At 48.6% G+C, this 23,795-nt stretch overlaps 1 protein-coding gene across 2 annotated transcripts in view; it reads left to right on the top strand.

The window, feature by feature from the left end:
* The first annotated feature begins 211 nt into the window (after positions 1-211).
* The window catches only part of IL17RC (interleukin 17 receptor C), a 40,955-nt gene continuing 17,371 nt past the window's right edge, over positions 212-23,795 (top strand). Inside the window, exons 1-8 of one of the 2 annotated variants that reach the window (XM_081901788.1) lie at positions 212-781; positions 5,717-5,738; positions 6,545-6,703; positions 7,842-7,925; positions 8,949-9,061; positions 12,897-13,014; positions 13,116-13,160; positions 22,242-22,387. In XM_081901788.1, the coding sequence (XP_081757914.1) occupies positions 659-781; positions 5,717-5,738; positions 6,545-6,703; positions 7,842-7,925; positions 8,949-9,061; positions 12,897-13,014; positions 13,116-13,160; positions 22,242-22,387 (810 nt within the window). In that variant the 5' untranslated portion in view covers positions 212-658. Of the gene's footprint in view, positions 782-5,716; positions 5,739-6,544; positions 6,704-7,841; positions 7,926-8,948; positions 9,062-12,896; positions 13,015-13,115; positions 13,161-22,241; positions 22,388-23,795 lie in introns of those variants that run through there. The other variant, XM_081901789.1, reaches the window with a different exon arrangement.

Raw genomic sequence — 23,795 nt, 5'->3', positions numbered from 1 at the left:
GTCAGACCAACACGGCTACCTACCTGATTCTAAAAATTATGTTAGACCCAACAAGTTCCTATGCCAGCTTTGACGGAAAACCTCTGCTAAAAAAAAAATAAACAAATCAGGTTTGCTGTGCTGCCATTCAGGAAATCTGACAGCTCTGAACTTGGCTATGAATACTTCTTCCTGCATTTAATCCTTCTACCCTTTGGGGCTTCTCTTAAACCAGGCTGCTGGCACTGTGCCCAGGCTATCCTGTCCTTCGCCCTCACTTCCAGTTTCTGCAACGCCCTCTCCACCTTTACTCCTCTTTGACGCAATTTCTCTGGTAGTAGCAAAAAGGGAGTGAGATTGACTAAGCTGGGCCCTGTCAAACGAGTTGCCGTGAAGATTGAGGTGCGTCAGTTCCTTGGATCCTCAAGTCTTCTTTCAGACAGGAAAGCTTTCCCAATCTTTCAGCTTGGATCTTTTGCCCTGGCGTAGGACCTGTTTGCCGGCACCTGCGCCAGCTCCTTAGACATAAAACGCTGGAAAGAAACCAACTCCCAGGAGGTGGAAACGAAGAAATATTTATCAAGCTGCGTGCCAACTGTGCTATTCAGGCACGGTCTAATTCGTCCTGTGCAAAGGCAGATTCTGCGATGAAAGGAGCAGCGCCATCGTCACCCCCACAATGACTTGTGGGGCACGACGGATGGCGGAGATGTGGCTTTGGGTCCTGCCACTTGTCCTAGTGCGTCTGCCTTCTGCCTGCCTTCAGCCTGCAAATATCCTGGAGTCTGTCCACTGCTCTCAGGTAGGTACAAGCCTTCTGAAGAATTGGGGTCGGGGAGGGAGGGTCAGCGAACGGAGTATCCAGAAGAAGGGCACGGCTGGCTGGCTGGCATCATTGACAGGGCCATGCCACACACCACACAATGTGCTTGGAAGTTCAATTTGTTCTAAATGAGCTATTGTGGTTGTTCAAATGGGGGAAGTGGTTTCGTTTGTGGCATAGGCTGTATTCCCAGAGAAGGCATGCGTGTCCAGACCTCTTCGAAGAAAGGGTCTTGAGGAAGACTACACTCACAGGCGGTTTACTTACACCTCTCTCATACTGCTCAACCGCCCTGATCTAAGCGGGACATCCTGGAATTCTAGAAGCCATTCCCTGCTTCTGACTGGATCCTGGAACATCCCGTTTTTTTTGGTCCAGCGCTCTGGCTTTTGGCTCTTGTGTGCTGGCACAAATCAGCTGGTTCCCTCGAAAGCAAAATAACGAGAGTCCCAGTTTGGAGCGTTTTTCATAGCTGTCAACTTTCCCCTTTTTTAAAGGGAAATCCCCTTATTCCGAATAGGGTTCCTCGCAAGAAAAGGGAAAAGTTGATAGCTATGGCATTTTTCCACCTCAGGTCCCAAGCCAAACTGCCATGCTTCCTGCCGCTGCCACCCTCTACAGTGGTACCTTGGATTAAGAACCTAATTTGTTCCGAAGGTCCGTACTTAACCTGAAACTGTTCTTAACCTGAAGCACCACTTTAGCTAATGGGGCCTGCTGCTGCTGCCGCGCCACCGAAGCACGATTTCTGTTCTCATCCTGAAGCAATGATGTGCAAGCCCTTATACAGTGGTAAAGGTAAAGGTAAAGGTACCCCTGCCCGTACGGGCCAGTCTTGCCAGACTCTGGGGTTGTGCGCCCATCTCACTCAAGAGGCCAGGGGCCAGCGCTGTCCGAAGACATTTCCGGGTCACGTGGCCAGCGTGACATCGCTGCTCTGGCGAGCCAGAGCTGCACACGGAAACGCCGTTTACCTTCCCGCTGGTAAGCGGTCCCTATTTATCTACTTGCACCCGAGAGTGCTTTCGAACTGCTAGGTTGGCAGGCGCTGGGACCGAGCAACGGGAGCGCACCCCGCCGCAGGGATTCGAACCGCCGACTTTTCGATCGGCAAGCCCTAGGCGCTGAGGCCCAATACAGTGGTACCTCGGGTTAAGTACTTAATTCGTTCCGAAGGTCCGTACTTAACCTGAAACTGTTCTTAACCTGAAGCACCACTTTAGCTAATGGGGCCTCCTGCTGCTGCCGCGCCACCGAAGCACGATTTCTGTTCTCATCCTGAAGCAAAGTTCTTAACCTGAAGCACTATTTCTGGGTTAGCGGAGTCTGTAACCTGAAGCGTATGTAACCCGAAGCCTATGTAACCTGAGGTACCACTGTATAGTTCTCTCAGCTGTAACAAAATCCCACAACCTTTTTTAAATGGGGTGGGGTTCTTTAAAAACATGCCTGATGTCACATTTAAGCTGGGGCTGTGTGCACACCATACATTTATAGCACACACACCAAAAATCCTGGGAACTGTAGTTTGTTAAGGATGCCTGGAATTATGAGCAGTCAGCTACAGCTCCCAGGATTCTGTGTATGCATCCCTGTTAATATTGAGCTCTTTGCGCCATGAACATGCTGGATGGGCCTTGGGGAGACGGACAATTCTCTCCATCTCCCCTGCCCCGTTATGGCACTGCCTTTGATCCTTTCAGTCCTGAGGCTTCCTCTCCCCTGCCCATCATGGCCTCTCTGCCCAATTTTAGTGACTGCCTTGTGGAAGGAGCACTGTGGTTGCTAGGAGAGACTGAGGAGGAACTACCTGCTCTACCTGGTACTGTGACAAGGCCTCTTAGGTTGCTGTTTACTCAGCAATTGCCACAGCCCGGCGGCTGAGGCCTCCTCGAGCTTGTGGCCATGGAGACAGCATGGCAGGAACAAAAGGTTTCGGCACCTGTGTACCGAGGCTATGGCACTGCAGTGCTTCCCCCTCCTTTCCTGGCTCTGCTTCTGTGGCCTTTAACAGCAAGCCTGGCATCGTAAGAACTAAGCAGGCCGCTCTTTTGTTGTCACCTGTTCACCTGCCATGAGAAGAGTCACCTACTCAGGTGACTGCAGTTGTCAAGGCTCAGGAAACAAGGCCACAAGCTTTTGTGCCAAGCCAAGATGGCGACGTCCCTCACCAGGACATTGCAAAAGTTGAAAAGTCCACCACACAGATACTGCCACTTAGTAGTAGTACTGTTGCTCTCCCTGAGTGAGAGACAGGGGAAAGTGTTTGCAACCACTTTGGGTACTTTCTGGCTGAGGTGGTTCGATCTGCCTTTTTTTGTCTGTGTTCTGCCACTGTGATTCGAGTGGGGTTAATTGCACGTTCTTTTGTAATTCAAGAAAATCTTTAGTAAAAAATTATTTTGAAACAAGGGGATAAACGTGTCAAGGACAGTGGGAGGAGAAGAATGGGGCTGCCATCGCTGTGATAGCATATCCCTCAACTGTCCTTATAAAAACAGGACATCCTATTTTGGGGGACCTCACGTGAGAGCAGGGAGCCAAAACATGTGAGATATTGTGGCCCGGAAGATGTCCGACTCAGTTTTTAGCCAGGACATGTTGGGGGGTATGTGATGGTAGGTGGGGGGGGGAACGACAAAGGTCTACTGAGGTAACGAATAGGGCTAGTTACATCAAAGCCCCTGCCCCTTCTGCTTTGCCCCACTGTGGCTCAGAATATGGGGGTGCCAGCCAGCCAATCTGGTCTGATGGTGTTTCTACTAAATTCCTTCTAGAACAGCTCAAGGAGGTGAGGGTTGATGGAAATGAACCTCAGTGGTTCTGCTCCAACCTCCAGAAACATTTCCAGAAAGTAGACACAGCTCTTTACCCTGGCCTTTGACACCTGAGGTGTCTTGGTGTTTCGATTTCTGGGAATGGAGTTGAGAGATGACCTATCCTGGGGAGAAAACAGTAAAGACCTGATGAAGAGAGCACAGCAGAGGTTATCTTTTCTGAGAATCCTCTGGAAAAGTAATCTCTCACAGGACCTGTTGAGGGCATTTTACCATTGTACTGTTGAGAGTGTATTAACTTATGGTCTGTGTGTGTGGTTTGGGAGCTGCACAGTCAGGGAAAAACAATGCTGTCCAGGGTTGTAAAGACTGCGGAGAGAATAATTGGGTGCACTTTCCCACTCTGGATCAAATCTATGCTTCCAGGTGTCATAAGAAAGCTGCAGAGATAGTGCAGGATAATACGCACCCCAGAAATTATCTCTTTCAGCTTCTACCTTCTGGAAGAAGGTACAGGGTTATAAAGACTAGGACTAGCCGCCTGAGAAACAGTTTTTATCCAAATGCAATTTTGGTTTTAAACGCAGTGTAAGGTAGTCTCTGTGGGAGTATATTGTATTTAATTATGGGGTACAGAGTTTTTAGGGGGTTAACCAGGCTGGGATAGCTGGGATAGCAGGCTGGTTGGTTGAATGACTGATGTAGATATTTCAATTTCGTTGAAATTGAAACTAACGAACTTCATTAATAAGAAAATGGGGTGCACCCAACAATATCTATATACATGTATGATTCCAATGGAAAAAACATAACAGGTTGCTGCCCCCATGAAACATACAGTCTAACTTTTGATCGTGGCAATGGCAGCAGAGGAAGGATGTATGTAGAAAAAGAGTTCCCGGGGGTACACTCCATTGTCTCTCAAGACAGACAGATGCCAACAACAATATAGAAAGCACATTATTATTATTATTATTATTATTATTATTATTATTATTATTACACATCCTTCACCACCAGGTCCCAGGGCAGCAACACAAAATGCAGCATTAGAAACAGTCCAAAACAGATTACAGCAGCAGGAATAGGGTGGGCTCTGAATGCACACTTACGATACGATACGATATGATACGATACGATACGATAATCTTTATTAATGAAGTTCGTTAGGGAGGCCTACGCCTATCCAGAGTTCAGTTTTTGGGTCAATGGAGACTCTGGTGTCTTTACGAAATGTGGTTTTCTTTACACATATATACAACCTGAACATAGCGCGGAGAGGCTTGTAGCATTAACATTTCAGCAGACCTTGCCTCCTCATTAGGTTCCCAGGGAGATCTTCGAACCATAGCTTTGGGTCCAGCACAGAGCAAGACAGGTCTCCCTGCCTCCTCCTTCTAGCATCAGCCAAAACTCACACACCAAAACTAGGTGTGTGGTGATGTTGCAGGCAGCCTGGTGTCGCTGGTAGGGAACGGCTGGTAGGGATGCTTTCCCGGAAGTAACTTCAGTTGTCACTATGGCAACGTATTTATTCTTAGGTAACTCTTTAAGATGTTGGTGAGTCTGGCCAAAGTCATTACCTTAACAAAGGAGCTGGTTGGACCAGTTTACCAGTTCTCCTTTTGTAGATTCTAACCTCACAGAATCACAGGTTTGGAAGAGATCCACAGATATCATCACCCAGACTGATTTCCCTGCAAACCTATAATAATATAGTCCTATATTATGGACTATATGCAAGTGGACTATATGGACTATGTGCAGGTGGAAAGGAGGTTCCTGTTTGACTTCTCAGAGCAAAAGATATAGCAGAATACCCAGAGTAGCTTACAGTAAGGGAAAAGCAAAACAATACTGTTTAAAACAGGCAGTACAAACAGGTGAGTTGTAGTCCAACAATTCCTGAATTCCTGGAGGGCTACAGGTTCCCCACCTTATTAAGCCAATATGTCCTGCGTTGGGAACAGCTTTCGTAGACCCAAGAAATTGGTCCTCACAATGAAATAACAGTTGGAAGGCATGTTGTTTTAGACTCAGCCTGGCAGGGTGTGTTGTAGGGTGGGAGAAAAGGAGCTCAACTTGCGATAGTCTCTTTACTAGCTCTTGAAACTGTCCCTTTTGTGTCCTTCTATAGGGTCTTGGCTGCCAGCTATTGGGTAAGTGTACCAAAAAAATTAATAATTCTCATCCCTGTTCTTTATCTTGATAAATCTATGGGCTTATCAACACCTACCTTTTGCCCAGACACAGATCCACACGTGAAGGCTCTGTGTCGGAGCAATTTTTTAATCTTTAGTGCTAAATCGCTTAGAGAACTTAGGTTTTCCGAGGATTGCCGTATGCTCCGATTGTGCTTTAAAGAGCGGGTTTTCGTGGGGAAATCTCCAGAGGGGGGGGGGGAAGTGTGCTCAGACATGTAGCTTTAAAGCACGGCCTGGAAAGAGTGGAGGAAAGGTAAGCATGACTAAGTCCAAGTGTGAAGACTGCCATTGACTTGACTTGTCCTAAAGCCCGATGCGTGGGATTATTTTGCTACAGGGTTTGTTTGTTTAAAAGCATTCTTGCCATCATTTGGCCACAATTCACATTGCACGACCCAAAACGTGCCAAATATTTCTACTGCAGTCTTCCTGGGAAAGAAGGGAGAGTTTCGGGTGGGGATGGACATCACCCAAGAAAACCAACTTTAGGCTGCCTTAGTCTTGTGGCCTCTGGATTCAACACAAGCTTCCTCTCATCCACAAAAGCTTCAGGCTATGTTCTAGGGATGGAAGGCTCTGTGAATTTTGCTTCAGGGCTCTTTTGACGGTAGTGAGTGTTCCTTCGAAATGCTGTGCTTGGGGGTGCTGGTACACATTCTGCTGAATGGGGCCCTTCTTTCACAGGGTAATTTCTTTCTTTCTTTCTTTCTTTCTTTCTTTCTTTCTTTCTTTCTTTCTTTCTTTCTTTCGCCTACTTTCAGAAAAAGGTGTGCTGTGCATCCCTGGAGATGCCCTGCCAACCCCAGTGCAAGACCCAGTCCTGGTGCTGACCCAGATGGAGACGAGGAACGGACTTCGGTGTCGGAGGCAGCGAGACTGCATTCCCTGTGTGCAGGTGATCCTACGCCTTGGCCTGCTGGGTGAGAAAGATGGCTCAGGGCTCTGTACCTGAACGTTGACCCTGTCCTGCTGCTGTTGCTGCAGTCGGCCTTGTACCTTGGCTTTCAGTCCTAGCTGGATCATGCCCCCCTCTGCCTCTTCAGGGCAGGCTTGTTTGTCTAGTGCTAGCAGGGCGTGATTCTCACATTGGGTTTGGGAGGTCGTAGAGTTCAGTCCCTAGAAGTGCCCCACGAGGGACCAAACCATATAGAAGGGAGAAAGGCCAGAATTCAACAGGAGGACATGTACTCTGAAAGTCCCAGGCTCTGTCATAAGAACATAAAAAAGAGCCCGCTGGATCAGGCCCAAGGTCCATCTAGACCAGCGTCCTGTTCTCACAGTGGCCAGCCAGAAGCCTGCTGGGAAAGCAGCAAGCAGGATTTGAACACAAGACCTCTCTCCTCTCCTGTGGCTTCCAGCAACTGGTATTCATTATTATTATTATTATTATTATTATTATTATTATTATTATTATTTATTTGTACCCCACCCATCTGGCTGGGTTTCCCTAGCCACTCTGGGTGGCTTCCAACAAAGATTAAAAATATATTAAAATGTCACACATTAAAAGCTTCCCTAAACAGAGCTGCCTTCAGATGTCTTCTAAATGTCTGGTAGTTGTTTTTCTCTTTGACATCTGAAGGAAGGGTGTTCCACAGGATGGGCGCCACTGCCGAGAAGGCCCTCTGCCTGGTTCCCTGTAGCTTTGCTTCTCACAATGAGGGAACCACCAGAAGGCCCTCAGCGCTGGACCTCAGTGTCTAGGCAGAATGATGGGGGTGGAGATGCTTTTTCAGGTATACTGGGCCGAGGCCATTTAGCGCTTTAAAGGTCAACACCAACACTTTGAATCGTGCTCGGAAACATATTCAGAAGCGTTGCTGTCTCCATCTGTGGATGTAGATAGAGCCCAGCCATCAAATTTCCTCCGTGAATTTATCCAATCCTCTCATTAAAAAAAAAAGTTTTCAATTAAATATTTTTTCTTGTGTTACAAAACAGACAAATAAGTGGAGAAAAGTACAATTGGTGGACAATTGCTGCACTGCACTGTCCTGAGCTTCATTATTAGTATTATTGTTATTATTTGGGGTACACAGTCATTTTATTTCCTTGTAGAATCACCTGCCTTGGGTTCAAAACAAGACGAGGGAGCTGACAGGACCAGCCCAGAGCGCAGAAGACATCATGGCAACACTGAAGGTGAGCCAGTAAGGAGACTTTGTCTACAGCAGTCTCTGTTGCTGTTGTTGTTATTTTGAAATATTGCGCAGTTATACAGAAGTCAAAGAGGAGGAACAAGAAAGTTGGTATCGATGTTAACAATAGCAATTGCTGCACAGACAATAACCACCTTGGATAGTTCAGTTGGTTAGAGCGTGGTGCTGATAATGCCAAGGTTGCAGGTTCAAGCCCCATAAACAGTGCTCTTTTTTCCTTAAAAAAATGTTTAGGGGTATTCGCCTTTTCCTACTCATATTGAAATACTGCCCCTCAGTGAAGCCAAGCTTAGATTCACAAAACGTTGGCAGAAATGACTGGCAGAATCCGGGACCAGGGAGAAGAGTCGGCGGAAGAAGATTGGAAGAAATTTAAAGACTACCTACAGAAATATTGTAAAATTAATGAATGTTAGAATGATGTTGGATAGAAATTAAGTGGTTTCCAGCTGTAATGCTTTAAGAGAATATGAAAAAAAGGGTTAGAAACAGGTAAAAATTTAATGGTAAGGATTTGCTGAACCAACAATCTGAAGTGGAATACAAAAAAGGGAGGTATGAGGAGGTCCGGGAAACAAGCTAAAGGAAAATAAGCAATGGAAAATCTGTATGTTTTTAATTATTTTTATTTTGTATTTTTGTTACTTTTTCTTTTTTTGTCTTTATTGTATCATTATAAAAAATCTTAATAAATATTCTATTAAAAAAAAATAGATTCACAAAACGTTTTGGGGTCTGCGTACTCCTGCGTCCCCCCAGAAAAAAAAGACGGCTGCATATTCCTGCATTGCAGGGGGTTGGACTGAATGATCCTCAGGGTCCCTTCCAGCTCTTGTGAGTCTATGAGCCTAATTAATTCTTGATGGCATATTATAGGAATGTGAGGAATGACTCAAACAGCCTCGTGAATTATATTGATGGTCGCACCAGTCCTCCAGTTCAAGAGTCCCTATCTGCATTTATTTCCATTCCTCTTCTGACACTCCCTCCCTTCCTCTTTCCCCAGGATTCCTGCAGGCGCACGTGCTGCTCTCAGCTGAGACATACGCTTCCTCCCACTGTGCCAGTATGAAGGTTTTGCTCCCCTTGGGTGGTGACAGGCACAACGGAAGCGATTTGGTAAGTGATTTGGGCCCATTGAATGTCCATTGGTGAAATCCAAAATTTGTAAGCATGGAGAACAAGTGGGTGGATCCACACCGTATGTTTCAAAGCACTCAAAATCCTGGGAACTGTAGTTTGTGAAGGGTGTTGGGAGTTGTAGCTCTGTGAGGGGAAAACTACAATTACCAATAATTTTTTTGGAGGGGTGGGGAGTGAATCAAGCTCCTTAAAATGTGTGTTGGATGTGCTTTAAAAGTATGGTTTACATTGTATGGTTTACATCTTCTCCCACTCAGTTTTGCATGCTCCCAGCATCCATTGTCGCTTATCATTTGTTTTCTGGTACCCATACTTCTATGGGACGTGGGTGGCACTGTGGGTTAAACCCACTGTGGGTTAAACCCCAGTCAGAAGGTCGGTGGTTTGAATCCCCGGGACGGGGTGAGCTCCCATTGTTCGGTCCCTGCTCCTGCCAACCTAGCAGTTCGAAAGCATGTCAAAGTGCAAGTAGATAAATAGGTACCGCTCCAGTGGGAAGGTAAACGGCGTTTCCGTGTGCTGCTCTGGTTCGCCAGAAGCAGCTTAGTCATACTGGCCACATGACCCGGAAGCTGTAATCTGGCTCCCTCGTCCAGTAAAGCGAGATGAGCGCTGCAACCCCAGAGTCGGTCACGACTGGACCTAATGGTACCTTTACCTTTACCTACCCATACTTCTGGCATGTGGTGAAAACATAAACACCGTTTGAAACATTATTCTTGTACCTTCTGGTTTGTGCACACGCAGAATTTCATGCAACTGAGTTTCAAGCAAGTGTCTGGGAAGGTGACTTAAAAATAAATAAATCCTGGGACTGTGGAGTTGGAAGGGACCCTGAAAGTCATCTAATCTGACCCCTGCAATGCAGGGATCCTTGCTAAACAATCTTACTCACCCTCCTTCACTTTTTAAGCCTCAGATGTGTGCAGTGAAGGTCAACTAAGCAAGCAAACGACATGAGATGTAGACTCAAGCCGACCTATAATCAGATCTCTGCTTCAGTGCTTATCTGAAGGAGGAAATTTAAAACAAGACCCATGCACATAAATAAATAGGTACCTGCACATACTCACTGGGGGGTTGGCCAGTGAAACAGAAGAATCTTTTATTTAAAAAAAAATGTGCAGGTAAACAGAAAGCTGTGTGTGTACCCCTTTTGTACTGCCATGGTTCGGCGAGTGGAATGAACAAGTCAGTGAGTGTGAAAAACAGACACAGGGTTAAAAAAAACACCTACAGGACAAGAAACAATGGATTGGGTCAAATCCAAATATGCACATGTGGAAACTACTGAGATTGCTTTCGAACCGCAGGAATCTGGATTAGCAGTGAGGTAGGGCTCCGTGATGAACCAGCCCATAAAGAAACTGGTGTTTGTCTAGTGAAATAGATGAGAAGGAGGGAGGGATTGAGGGAGGAATGCAGGCTCTGTTTTGCTCCCTGGCACTTGACTTGCAGAGCCGGTTTTGGCTGCAGACAGGCAGAGAACCCTAATCTACCACTAAATCGGTCTGACCACAAGTTCAGTTCCTCTACTTTGCCCTACCCGTATGCAGAGATGGGTATTCCATAAAGTGTATAAATGGAAATCCTTGCCCCCCCCTCACAATACCATATTTTTCGCTCTATAGGATGCACTTTTCCCCCTCCAAAAATTAAGGGGAAATGTGTGTGCGTCCTATGGAGCGATGGAAAGCTCCTTGGCTTCAGCGATAGCAATGCGAAGCCTCCGAAGCGCAGAGGGAGCGCTCCCTCTGCGCTCCAGAGGCTTTGCGTTGCTATCGCTGAAGCCTGGAGAGCGAGAGGCGTCGGTGCGCACCGACCCCTCTTGCTCTCCAGGCTTCAGGGATAGCCCCCTGAAGCCTTCGGAGCGCAGAGTTCCCGCTGCGTTCCGGAGGCTTCAGGTTCCTTTCGCTGAAGCCAGGAGAGTCTTGCTCTCCCGGCTTCAGCAAAAGGAACCCGCAGCCTGTGGAGCGCAGCGGGAACTTGCACTGCGCTCCGAAGGCTTCAGGAATAGCCGCGTGCAGTTCCTCCGGCAGGGAGAGGCTGCACTCGGCTATGGCTTCTTTAGCCCCGCGCAGCCTCTCCCGGCTGGAGAGGTTGCGCACAGCTAAAGAGGAAGCCAAGACAGCGAGCAGAATCCATCCTGCTTGCTGTTTTGGCTTGTGCCAAGGAGAGGTTGCGCGCAGCCTGTACGCTGCTCTTTGGGGCTGGGGGGGAAATAAGATTTTTTTTCTTGATTTCCCCCTCTAAAAACTAGGTGCGCCCTATGGTCCGGTGCGCCCTATAGAGCGAAAAATACGGTAGTTTCTGCATTATTACTGCATTTTCATCCCTCCTTTCCTTCAAGGAGGCATATGTAGTGGAGAGAGACTGACAGATCCAAGCATAGCTGTCAACTTTTCCCTTTTCTTGAGAGGAATCCTATTCGGAATAAGGGAATTTCCCTTAAAAAAAGGAAAAAGTTGACAGCTATGGATCCAAGGTCAGCCCATGAGCTTCATGGTGCTTTGGAAATTTGAGCTTGGATCTCCTTGGCCTTAGTTTGAAACCCTAACCATTATTGCACACTAACTCCGTCTGCTAGTTTTCAGTAGCTAGGCAGAGCACTGGGGCCAACTCACTCATGGCAAACCTGCTGCGAATCATCCTCACACACCATACATTTAAAGAATGTGACGGTCCCCGGAGAATCCTGGGAAATATAGTTTGCTAAGGGTGCTGGGAATTGTAGTTCTGTGAAGGGCAAACTGCAATTCCTGTGTTTCTTTTTTTTTTCCAGGAGGGGGGATGCTCTTTCAATGTGGAATTGCCCACACTCCAGAAAGCAGCTTATCTTTGACGGCTAGACGCTTGCCTTTTGATAAAGGACAACTGGGTTCCTTGACAATGCTAAATTCTGCAGAGTGTGGTTGCAAAAATGGCAGGATATATTAAGCCCCACTGATATACAAACGTATTTTAGATGCCGTTTTAGCTGACCTTAATTGGTGGGCCATAGAGCTGCAATTTCTGCCGCTAATAATAATAATAATAATAAATTTATACCCCGCCCATCCAGCTGGGTTTCCCCAGCCACTCTGGGCGGCTCCCAACGGATTAAAAACAGAATAAAACATCAAGCATTAAAAACTTCCCTAAACAGGGCTGCCTTCAGATGTCTTCTAAAAGTCAGATAGTTGTTTATTTCCTTGACGGAAAGGCGTTCCACAGGACGGGCGCCACCACCAAGAAGCCCCTCTGCCTGGTTCCCTGTAACCTCACATCTCGCAGTGAGGGAACCTCCAGAAGCCCCTTGGAGCCTTCTGTGGCTAACTGGCAGCCTGCATGCCCTCCAAACAATTTCAAGAGCCCCTCCACGTCAAAAGATCATCGCCAATATGGTGTCTGGAGCAGCAGCATACACAAAACGTTTAATGAGCCACAGCCCCAGAGCTTCTCTCCCTCTGCGCCCTGCGCTAAGCTGCTCTATCCTGCCTCTCTCGCACTGTCAGGGCGCTAAGCAATGGGGACCAGTGTTTGGGGAGACCATTGAAGCAGTAGCCCCAGATAAGCAGCAGGACTGCAGGCAGGTCCAACCTCCCACCCTAGTGGTGATGGTGGGAGGTAACACTTTGAGGAGGACGTGGTGGTTCCCAAAGACATCCCTCGCCTTTCCCAATGGGAAAGGTGAAGTGCGACAGATGGCAGCCCCATTGGGTCCCTCTGTGTGTGTGTGTTCCTGTCTGTGGGCATGATAGTGTGAGAGAGAGAAAGAGAGGGGTGTGTGTGCTCCTTTCACCTTTGACACTCCTGCCCCCTTCCTTCCCAGGGCTCTCTCCAGTTCGACTGCTTCCCGGTGGCTCTCAGCGGGGAGTTGCATATCACGGCATTCACCCATCCCCACTATCAGTTTGCACAACCCTTGCGGAAGACGCACTCTGGGCCAGGTGAGTGCCTTTCAGGCCTGCTCCGAAAGCGAGCAGCTGAGGAAATGGAGCAGAGCAACCAACCAACCTCCAGGCCTTCCTTCTGTGTTTTCTTCCCACAGACTGCACCTGGCACAGAGCAAAAGATGCCATCCGCCTCTGCCAAGGTATGTAGCAATGCCACCGACTTCTTATCAGTGCCGCTGCCCTGACACAGGTACCAGCCAGAGCCAGCCAAACCCCCTGCAGCTCGTTTGATAGGGATCTGAGCTTCGTTGAAAACATTCCCACAGTGGCAACCTTTCCTAAGGCTAAAACTGCCTCTTTTCTGGGTCGAAACCAAAGGTCCAACAAGGACAGGGGTGAGGAACATTCCAGCCCTCAGGACAAATTTGGCCAAACCTGCGTCACAGTTAGGCCTGGAGACCACTTCCTGCAAACGGTGCCAGTCTGCTCCAAATCTGACATCCTTTGTCACATCAGGAGCAGGTTGGCTACACAACCAGGTTACCTGTGCATATAGCAAGTGTATACCTGAAGGAGCGTCTCCACCCCCAACGTTCAGCCCGGACACTGAGATCCAGTGCCGAGGGCCTTCTGGCGGTTCCCTCATTGCAAGAAGGGAGGTTACATGGAACCAGGCAGAGGGCCTTCTCTGTACTGGCACCCGCCCTGTGGAATGCCCTCCCTTCAGATGTGAAGGAAATAAGCAGCTATCTTATCTTTAAAAGACATCTGAAGGAAGCCCTGTTTAGGGACGTTTTTAATATTTAATGCTGTATTGTTTTAACATTCAGTTGGGAGCCACCCAGAGTGGCTGGGGAAACTCAGCCAGATGGGCGGGGTATAAATAAATTAATAATAATAATAATAATAATAATAATAATAATAATAATAATAATAATTTTAAAGCCAGGTGAGTTCAAGCCTGCTTTATCAACTGCGCAAATGAGTTTCCCGTGGGGAACTTGACCACACTTCCAATCCCTGTAAGAACCAGGTTTACCAGTCCAATGCTGGCAAAGCCCCTGGTTGGTTCCTAGGCAACCAACAACCAGCTTGGGAGGCACTTTGCCAGGGACGTTGGCAGGCGATTGGGATAACTCACCTTATTAAGTTGTGGGTTGACATAGCAGCCGGCACAGCGATTTCTTCAAGTAGCTCTTTATTTTTGTAAGCTGGAATAGAACTGACTGCAAACAGCTCAGCCGGCCTGCTTTTATAGGCAGCCGGCTGTCAACATTGTAACAACCACAGCCCAGAGTTCCCGCCTAAAATAACTGCCGCGGACCTGAGTGAAAACTATCTACAGACCTGAGTGAAAACTATATACAGTATCCCCCTGTTGGCCCAGGGTGAAACTACACTACATAACACCCCTCCCCACTGAGATAAGGCGTTAGTTACAATCGTAATGGTTTCCTTATATACAGCACTACGCGTAATGGTTCAATTAGGCACAAAAGCATATGGTTACATTTCCCATACTTAGACCAACAGTGATAAATGTCCAACAACATAGTCCTTTAAATAAGTTGGGCGCTTGGAAACTCTGCCAGACCGCCGGGGACTGGTAGCCAAGTCCGGAGGGCCACACAGTTCTCGCTGAGGCTGTGGTGCGACCCTAGGTGGCGTTGGAACCAACTCCCCTGGATCCGCTGCTGTGGGTGGAGCCTCCGCAAGTGGAGTGGTCTGAGTCTGTTCTGAAGCGGCTTGGTTCGGCTCCACGCTGGCGGTTTGCGAGGGAAGTGTAGGTGGGGCCTCGCCATCTGTACGTGTCTCTTCTGGGGCCGCAAGCGCAGTTGGGGGCACCTCGGTAGTGTCCAAGTCCCCAACCCTGCGCCTAAGCTGGTCTATGTGCCGTCGCCACAAGCGTCCGTCTTCGAGTGCCACCTGGTACGAGCGAGGTCCAGTGACTCCCACTACTGTGGCTGGCACCCAAGGAATGTCCCCCACATAGTTCCGGGCAAAGACCTGGTTTCCTGGGACAAATGACCGTGGCGCGTTGGCACAGCCTGGTGGTTCAGCCACGGCAAAGTCCGGGTGTAGCCGGTCGAGCGGTGACCTGAGGCGGCGGCCCATAAGCAGTTCAGCAGGACTCCTCCCTGTGGCCGCATGAGGGGTGATGTGTTGCACGAACAAGTATTCGGCGACCCGCTCATGCCAGTCTCCCCGGTCCAGGCGCGCCAGTGCCTCTTTTGCCGAGCGCACCATTCTTTCCGCTTGCCCGTTGCTGGATGGATGAAAGGGTGCCGTTAGGGCATGGCGGATGCCCAGTCCCAAAAGATACCGCTCAAAGGTGCCTGACGTGAACTGCGGTCCGTTGTCAGAGACAAGGACATCAGGACACCCATGCGTTGCAAACAGGCCTCGCAGCACCCGGATGACAGCTTCGGTAGTGGTGGAGGGCATCAGGGCGACCTCCAGCCATTTGGAATAGGCGTCCACCACTACCATAAAGGTCCGGCTGTGAAAGGGGCCAGCCAGATCGATGTGCACCCTCGACCAGGGTGTCTTTGGCGTCTCCCAGGTGTGTCCCTTAGCTGCCGGTGGTGCAGGCCTCGACTCTTGGCACGCTTGACAGGCGGACACCCAGGCAGTGATGGCATCGTCCATATTAGGCCACCAGACGTAACACCGAGCCAACGCCTTCATTTTGACAATTCCCGGGTGGCCAACGTGCAGAGCCTCCAGGACGCGCTGACGGAGTCCCTGGGGAATCACGACGCGGTCTCCCCACAGCAGACAGCCGCGATGAGCTGAGAGTTCATGTTGTCTGGTTGCGAAGGGCTGGAACTCCGATGCAAAAGGCCCTTGTGGCCACCCCCTCCACACCCAGTTGAGCACCCGGCTGATGGTGCGATCCTGGGCAGACGCGGAGGCCACAGTGGCAGCTGATACAGGCGCTGCCGGAAGATCCTCAATCAGAAGGAGCGATGAAGCTGGAGCCGGGTCTTCCACAAATGCTGGAAGAGGGCAACGGCAGAGGGCGTCGGCATGGCCCATCGATTTCCCCGGGCGATGGATGAGCCGGTAGTGGTAGGCAGCCAGGAAAACAGTCCATCGCAGCATGCGTGGCGAGAGGACCGGTGGAGTTGGACGATCACCGGCGAGGAGGCCGAGGAGTGGCTTGTGGTCAGTGATGAGGTCAAAAGTCCTGCCATAGAGGTATTCATGGAACCTCTTCACTCCAGCCACAAGTGCCAATGCCTCCTTGTCGAGCTGGCTGTAATTCCGTTCCGTCGGAGATAGTGTCCTGGAAAAGTAGGCGAGCGGTGCTTCTCTTCCATCTGGAAAACGGTGACTAAGGACAGCACCAATGCCAAAAGGTGAGGCGTCGCAGGCAAGGACCAGCGGCCTGGATTCACTGTACTGTACCAGCACACTGTCTGAAGAAAGGAGAGCCTTGACCGCGTTGAAGGCCGCCGTCTCCCGATGACCCCAGGCCCAAGGCGTCTTAGTGCTAAGGAGTCGGTGAAGAGGCTCAGCCACTGTGGCTTTGTGGGGCAGGAACATGTTATAAAAGTTCAGCAGCCCCAGGAATGCCTGCAACTCCGTTTTGTTCTTTGGGGTGGGGGCCTGCTGGATAGCGCGGATCTTGGATGTGGTTGGGTGAAGGCCGGAGGCATCAATAAGATAGCCCAGGAACTCTACCTGTGGAACGGCGATCTGGCACTTCTCCCTCTTTACCTTGAGCCCGGCCTCTTGGAACCTGGTCAGCACGGCACGGAGGCGCTCGAACAGCTGCTGGTGTGAGTCTGCAGACACCAAGACGTCATCAAAATATGGTACCACGCCCGGAAGCCCTTGCAGGAGACGCTCCATAAGGCTTTGGAAGATGCCAGGAGCCACACTCACCCCGAACTGCAACCGGCGGCAACGGAATGCCCCCCGGTGGGTGACGATCGTCTGGGCTTCAGCAGTGGCATCATCAACTGGCAGTTGTTGATATGCTTGGGCAAGGTCCAGCTTAGCGAAGACCTTACCCTCACCCAGGGAATGCAGCAGGTGTTGGACAACAGGAACCGGATAAGCGTGCTGCTGAAGTGCCTTGTTGATCGTGCACTTGTAGTCAGCGCAGATTCTCACCGACCCATCTGGCTTGACAGGCGTGACGATGGGGGTTTCCCACTTGGCGTGGTCAACCGGCTCCAAAACTCCTTGGGCAATCAGTTTGTCCAGTTGTTCGTCCACCTTAGCCTTGAGAGCAAAGGGAACCCGGCGTGGCTTTAGCTTGATGGGGGCGACTTGTGGATCAAGGCTAAAGGAGATGGGCGTACCTGTATATTGCCCCAAGGTGCCGTCAAAAACCTCGGCAAAGTCTTTGACCAGACCCTCAGTCTCTGCGTTAGAGATGCAGTTGATGCCGGTGACTTCCAGGCCGAGGGCATCAAACCAGTCTAGCCCTAGGAGGCTTGGCCGCTGACCTTCGACCACCACCAACCGGAGCAGGCCCGAAAAATCCTTGAAGGCGATCCGGAACCGGCCAACGCCTACCACGGGAATGTCGTTTCCCTGGTAGTCTCTCAGGTGTACGCGGTGAGAGTCGAGTTGCCTCTTGGACACTCTGGGTACCAGTCTTTTGATGGTGCTCCATGACACGATGGACAGGGCAGACCCGGTGTCGATCTCCATGTCACATGGAGCTCCTTCAATGAGCACCGTGACGTTCAGCTTGCGTCGCGTAGGCGAGTCAGTTTGGCCAATCGTGGTTCCAGACGGGCAGCGGCAGTTGGTGAGAGCGAAACAACTTTCCTTGGCAGACTGGAGTGAAGACTTGGACTTGCGAGTCGATGAAGGGGGGGTGTCAGACGGAGCCGATCGGCAGACCTTAGCGATGTGGCCCCTTCTGGAACACTTCCTACAGATGGCGTCTCTGAATCGACACTTGGCACGGGAATGGTTGCCTCCGCAGCCGGCACATTCCGGTTGGCCCTTGGACTTCTGTTGGAACTTCCTGCGCTCCCGCTTTGTCTGGTGCACGTCATCGTCTTCACTGGAGGATGCCTCATCACTGCTGGCCTCTCCATGATGCACCGGAACTGGCTCCCTAGCAAGACGCGGGCTGCTGGACTTGCGGATCTCCTGGGCGGAGCGTTCAGCAGCTTCTGAGGCCACAGCCTCCTCAATGGCTTTCTGTAGCGTGAGGTCTGGCTTGGCTAGGAGACGCCGTTGCAGATGGATGTCCCGGACCCCGCAGACGATTCGATCCATCAGGGCATCGTCTAAGTCTCGGAACTCACAGTGCATTGCAGCCTGTCGCAGGGCGGTGGTGTAGTTGTTGATTGACTCCCCCTCTGCCTGGTTCCGGTGGTAGAACGCGTGGCGGGCAGCAATCTTGGACGGCTTTGGTGCGTAGTGGTTGCGGAGCTTCTCTTGGATCGTGTCCCATGGTGTTGCCTGGACTGCTTCAGGCGCAACCAATGCTCGGGCCGTCTCAAACACCTCAGGCCCACAGAGGCTGAGGAATAGGCCCCGCTTCCGATCCTTTGATACTGCTGTTAGCTCGTTGGCTTGGAGGTAGCAGTCGAACCGAGCGAGGTAGGAGTCCCATGATTCAGAGGCTGGCGCAAACGGCAGTAGAGGCACAAGTGAAGCCATGATTCCGATGCCGGCGTGAAGGGCGATGGATGGAACACAGTGCTCTAGCCAGAACAGTCAGCTCTGAATTGGTTCTGCCCAGTGATTTCGCTCAGTGATTTCGCTCTGTGATTCAGCTCAGTGATTCAGCTCAGTTCAGAGGCTGGCCGCATCTGGCTGTGCTCTGATGTCCATCTATCCCATCCTCGTCGCCAGTATTAAGTTGTGGGTTGACATAGCAGCCGGCACAGTGATTTCTTCAAGTAGCTCTTTATTTTTGTAAGCTGGAATAGAACTGACTGCAAACAGCTCAGCCGGCCTGCTTTTATAGGCAGCCGGCTGTCAACATTGTAACAACCACAGCCCAGAGTTCCCGCCTAAAATAACTGCCGCGGACCTGAGTGAAAACTATCTACAGACCTGAGTGAAAACTATATACAGTATCCCCCTGTTGGCCCAGGGTGAAACTACACTACATAACACACCTGTCCATCGTCTGATGTCATAGGGGCATCAGGTGGTGGACAAGAGGGTTGTCCCAGCCACCTGTTGTAGCCAAGTAAATTCTACTCGCAGTTGGCCCAAATGGAGCTAACCTAGTCACATCCATTAATTTCATTGCTTCTACTCTGAGTAAAAGTGGAAGAACACCTTGAATGAGGTCCAAAGTTTGTGGAGTCCAGCTTTCTGTTTTTCCGTATATTAAGGACTCATGTCCTAACCCTCATACGTTAACCTTCATACAGGCAAAGCAGTACCATGTAATTCAAATTTTATTAGTCAGGGGAAAGATGACTGTGCAAGAGTGGAATTTGGTGTGTATCCAGTGTGGGCTCTGGCATCCTGCTTTCTGAGAACCCCATCTTTCATTCTTAAACAGCACATTCATATTACTCACAATTGCAGACTCTGTGACATAAGAGTCCACACAGAGAGAAGTTTGAAAATGCCATGTCTGTGCTTGATGAATACTTGGAAACGAATGTCCGTTTTGTAAAATGTGTCCTGTTTGCGTAATTTGGGAGTAACCTGCATGGAGCAGGTGAACTACGTGAACTGGGACAGAGGTGCTTACAGGCACAATTCCAGTGACTAAAGAAACGAGCTGATATCTGTAAAATTTGTAACAGGGGAAGGCGCTGATCCAGTTTGCAGCAGCTGTGAAAAAGGCAATTCATTCTTAGTATTGTTTATTGAATTTATATACTGCCCTTTACCCGGAGGTTTCAGGGTTGTTCACAGAATAAAATCAAAATATAAAACCACAAAATACATAATCAAAAATAAAAACAACAACCCATTACCCCCCCCCAAAAAAACCTCCCACCACATTTAAAAAGGGCCTAGAATGTCAATCAAATCAACTGCAGGCCTGGTTTAAAAGGAACATTTTTGCCTGGCACCTAAAGGTGTATAATGAAGGCACCAGGGAACTTCCCTGGGGAGAGCATTCCATAGACGGGGAGCCACTGCAGAGAAGGCCCTGTTCTCGTGTTGCCACCCTCCAGACCTTTTGAGGAGGAGGCACACGAAGAAGGGTCTCGGAAGATGATCTCAGGGTCTCGGAAGATGATCTCAGGGTCCGGATAGGTTCATATAGAAAGAGGCAGTCCTTGAGGTACAGTGGTACCTTGGGTTACAAACACCTCAGGTTACAAACACTTCAGGTTACAGACTCCGCTAAGCCAGAAGTAGTACCTCGGGTTAAGAACTTTACCTCAGGATGAAAACAGAAATCGTGCGCCAGCGGCATGGTGGCAGCGGGAGACCCCATTAGCTAAAGTGGTACCTTAGGTTAAGAACAGTTCCAGGTTAAGAATGGACCTCTGGAAGGAATTAAGTTCGTAACCAGAGGTACCACTGTATTGTGATCCTGAGCCGTTTGAGGCTTTATAGGTCAAAACCAGCACTTTGAATTGGGCCCAGAAACTAATTGGTAGCCAGTGCAGTAGGGCCAGAATCGGTGTAATATGCTCAAACCGTCTTGCTCCTGGTGAGCAACTTGCCACTGAATTCTGCACTAGCTGAAGTTAGTGGCAGCCCTATGTATAACGCATTGCAGTTATCTAACCTTGGGGTTATCAGAGCATAGACAACGGTAGTTAGGCTATCCCTGTCATGAAGCTCCACCACTGGGCATAGCTGGGCCACCAGCCGAAGGCACTCCATTGCCACCAGCCGAAGGCACTCCATTGACACATTAAATAAAACAACCCAGAATAAAACATTACTGAATGAATTTAATATATATATTCAAAGCAACATAATTAAACTAAAATATTATCTTAAATATTTCAAAATAAAATGTTACGAAGGAGTTCAAGTACAGAATGCACATTTAATGCGGAAATGTTAATGAAAAGAAATCTTAAACATTTCCAAATAAAACATGACTAAAGGAAGTCAAGTATAACATGGGCATTTAAAACAGCGCAATTAACAAGAGAACAAGATATTATCACAAGCATATCAGCTGCCAGTCCTCGTTATTAAATACTGTATACCAAGAAAAAAGCACACCAAGAACTCAGGTCAATGTAAGTTTCAATAGTGGGAGTGGTCCCTACTCACAATTCAATAGTCAATAGTAACAAAAACTAATTCATTCAAAAGTATGTATTCTAATGAAGATTACAAACTCAAACTCAAAGAGATATGTATAACACAATAATTCGTTACAAAGATTTTCTCTTTTTCACTCGACAGTAATGTTGATCCCTTATACTGTAATTTATCAGCTTACAGATGGAGACTCAGTTTCAATCATAGAGCAGAAGTCAAATTATGGATTGGAAACCAGGACAGGGCCCTGTTTCGATGTATTCACCTTCATCAGCTACTGTAGATTCCGGCATATAAGGCGACTTTTTAACCCCGGAAAAGAGGTTAAAAAGTCGGGGGTCATCTTATACGCTGGGTATGGGTGGCGCAGAGCAGAGCCTGCCCTCCCCGGTAACTGGGCTTATAAAACAAATCCCCAAATTGCAGCTGCTAATTTGGGGGGGCGTCCAATACGCCCAGTCGCCTATTACGCCAGAATCTATGGTAATTTTTAAGTTTGAAGTTTGTAAGTTTGAAGACTTTCGGATAAATATATGCACAGAAAAGCTCAAGATACACGTTGATCTACCCACACGTAGTTGTTATCCTTGAGAAACGTAGAAAATGGATAACAACTACATGTAATCTCTGTTAGAGTTTGTAATCTATTTTTGATCTTGTAATCTTTATTAGAATACATACTTTTGAATGGATTACTTTTTGTTACTATTGACTATTGAATTGGCCTGAGTGCTTGGTGTGCTTTTTTCTTGGTTGCTGCCAATCCTGCCAATGGTGGTTAATGGCGGGTGGCAGCCGTGGACTCTCAGTTTCGATCTCCTGGGTCCACACTAAGAGCCAGCCAAGATGAAGGAGATGAAGCGACTCCCCTGTGGGGAAAGGTTACAGAATTTGGGACTTCTTAGTTTAGAGAAATCTAAACTTCACTGGATGTTCACAATTTCTAGTGTTCTGCGAGAGGGATTAAGAAACAAATAAACCTCTATCTGCTTTCTCCATGCCACGAATAATTTTATAAACTTGTATCATGTCGCCACTTAACTTGCTGTTTTCTCAAAACTGTGAATTCATGTAGCGTATTCATGGCTGCCTCCTCTCTCCTGCAGTGCCCAGACTGGAGGTCTCCAGGAAGTTAGACAAGGCAGTGCTGCATGTGTTGGACATCCCTGAGGGACAGCACTTTTCCATGTGGCTGTATCTGAATCAGACGAATGCATTCAAAGAGCTGGGCGAGGATGCACCTAAATTGCTGGTGAGCAGAAGAAGTCTCTGCTGAGAAGCTGAGCTGAATGCTCTTCTTCCTCCTCCTCCTCCTCCTCCTCCTCCTCCTCCTCCTCCTCAGAAGGACCCCCAGAAAAGCAGGAGAAGAGATGGGGTGGGGTTCTGTCTGGGAAGCCTAAATACTTACCTTGAGGGAACAATTGCCTTGGCCTGATGTTGAATTCCTTCCCACTGTTTCAAACCCCAAAAGAGATGTGCAGTCAGTCATTGTTGTTGCTGTTGTTTAGTCGTTTAGTTGTGTCCGACTCTTCGTGACCCCATGGACCAGAGCACGCCAGGCACTTCTGTCTTCCACTGCCTCCCGCAGTGTGGTCAAACTCATGCTGGTAGCTTCGAGAACACTGTCCAACCATCTCATCCTCTGTCGTCCCCTTCTCCTTGTGCCCTCCATCTTCCCCAACATCAGGGTCTTTTCCAGGGAGTCTTCTCTTCTCATGAGGTGGCCAAAGTATTGGAGCCTCAGCTTCAGGATCTGTCCTTCCAGTGAGCACTCAGGGCTGATTTCCTTCAGAATGGATAGGTTTGATCTTCTTGCAGTCCATGGGACTCTCAAGCGTCTCCTCCAGCACCATAATTCAAAAGCATCAATTCTTCGGCGATCAGCCTTTTTTATGGTCCAGCTCTCACTTCCATACATCACTACTGGGAAAACCATAGCTTTTACTATACGGACCTTTGCTGGCAAGGTGATGTCTCTGCTTTTTAAGATGCTGTCAGTTATATATTTCAGTCATATGCAGTCAGTCATACATTTCACTAATTTTCTTATCCTAATGATGTTGTTATAAGAAAAAACTGCTCCTTTCCCCTTATGGGGTATCTTAGAGTCCTTAAGTGAGTTACTGGTAGGAGAAAATAACAGAGGCCAACCAGAGAAAATTGAGGCGCGAAGCAGCTAGTAAGCCTGTCTCCACTCACCACACGCAGGAGGGAGGAGAGAACCCTGAACGATGGTGCGCAAGCCCTTATATAGACTTTTGAAATTGCCCACCCTGTAGACCAAGACCACCCCCACAAAACATCATACATACATCACAGAAGGAGGCGGTCTGTTGCAGAAATCCTGTCTGCTGATTTCATTACTTGGGCAGTCTGGCCATTCTTTGTGATGGTTAATACTTTAATTCCTGAATGCAGGTCACAGGCTAATCCTATTCATACACAAATACACCCTTACCTTAAGACAGGTAAGCAAAAGGCAATGGAGAGGTTTTCCCATTTCCTTCCTCCTTGCAGGGAAATATTTGAGGTCAAAATGGTTTAGGAGATTCAAAATGGCTTCAGGATTGCTCTTCTGTACTATTTCAGACATGTGGTTTATATACCTATGTATGTGTTTGCCTTGTACATTTATGAACGTTTATTTTATATTTGGGACC

The sequence above is a fragment of the Podarcis melisellensis genome, assembly GCF_964234715.1.
Source record: "Podarcis melisellensis genome assembly, chromosome: 2".
NCBI lineage: Eukaryota > Metazoa > Chordata > Lepidosauria > Squamata > Lacertidae > Podarcis > Podarcis melisellensis.
The sequence above is the reverse complement of the archived record's forward strand: the minus strand, read 5'-3'. Positions and strand labels throughout refer to the sequence as shown.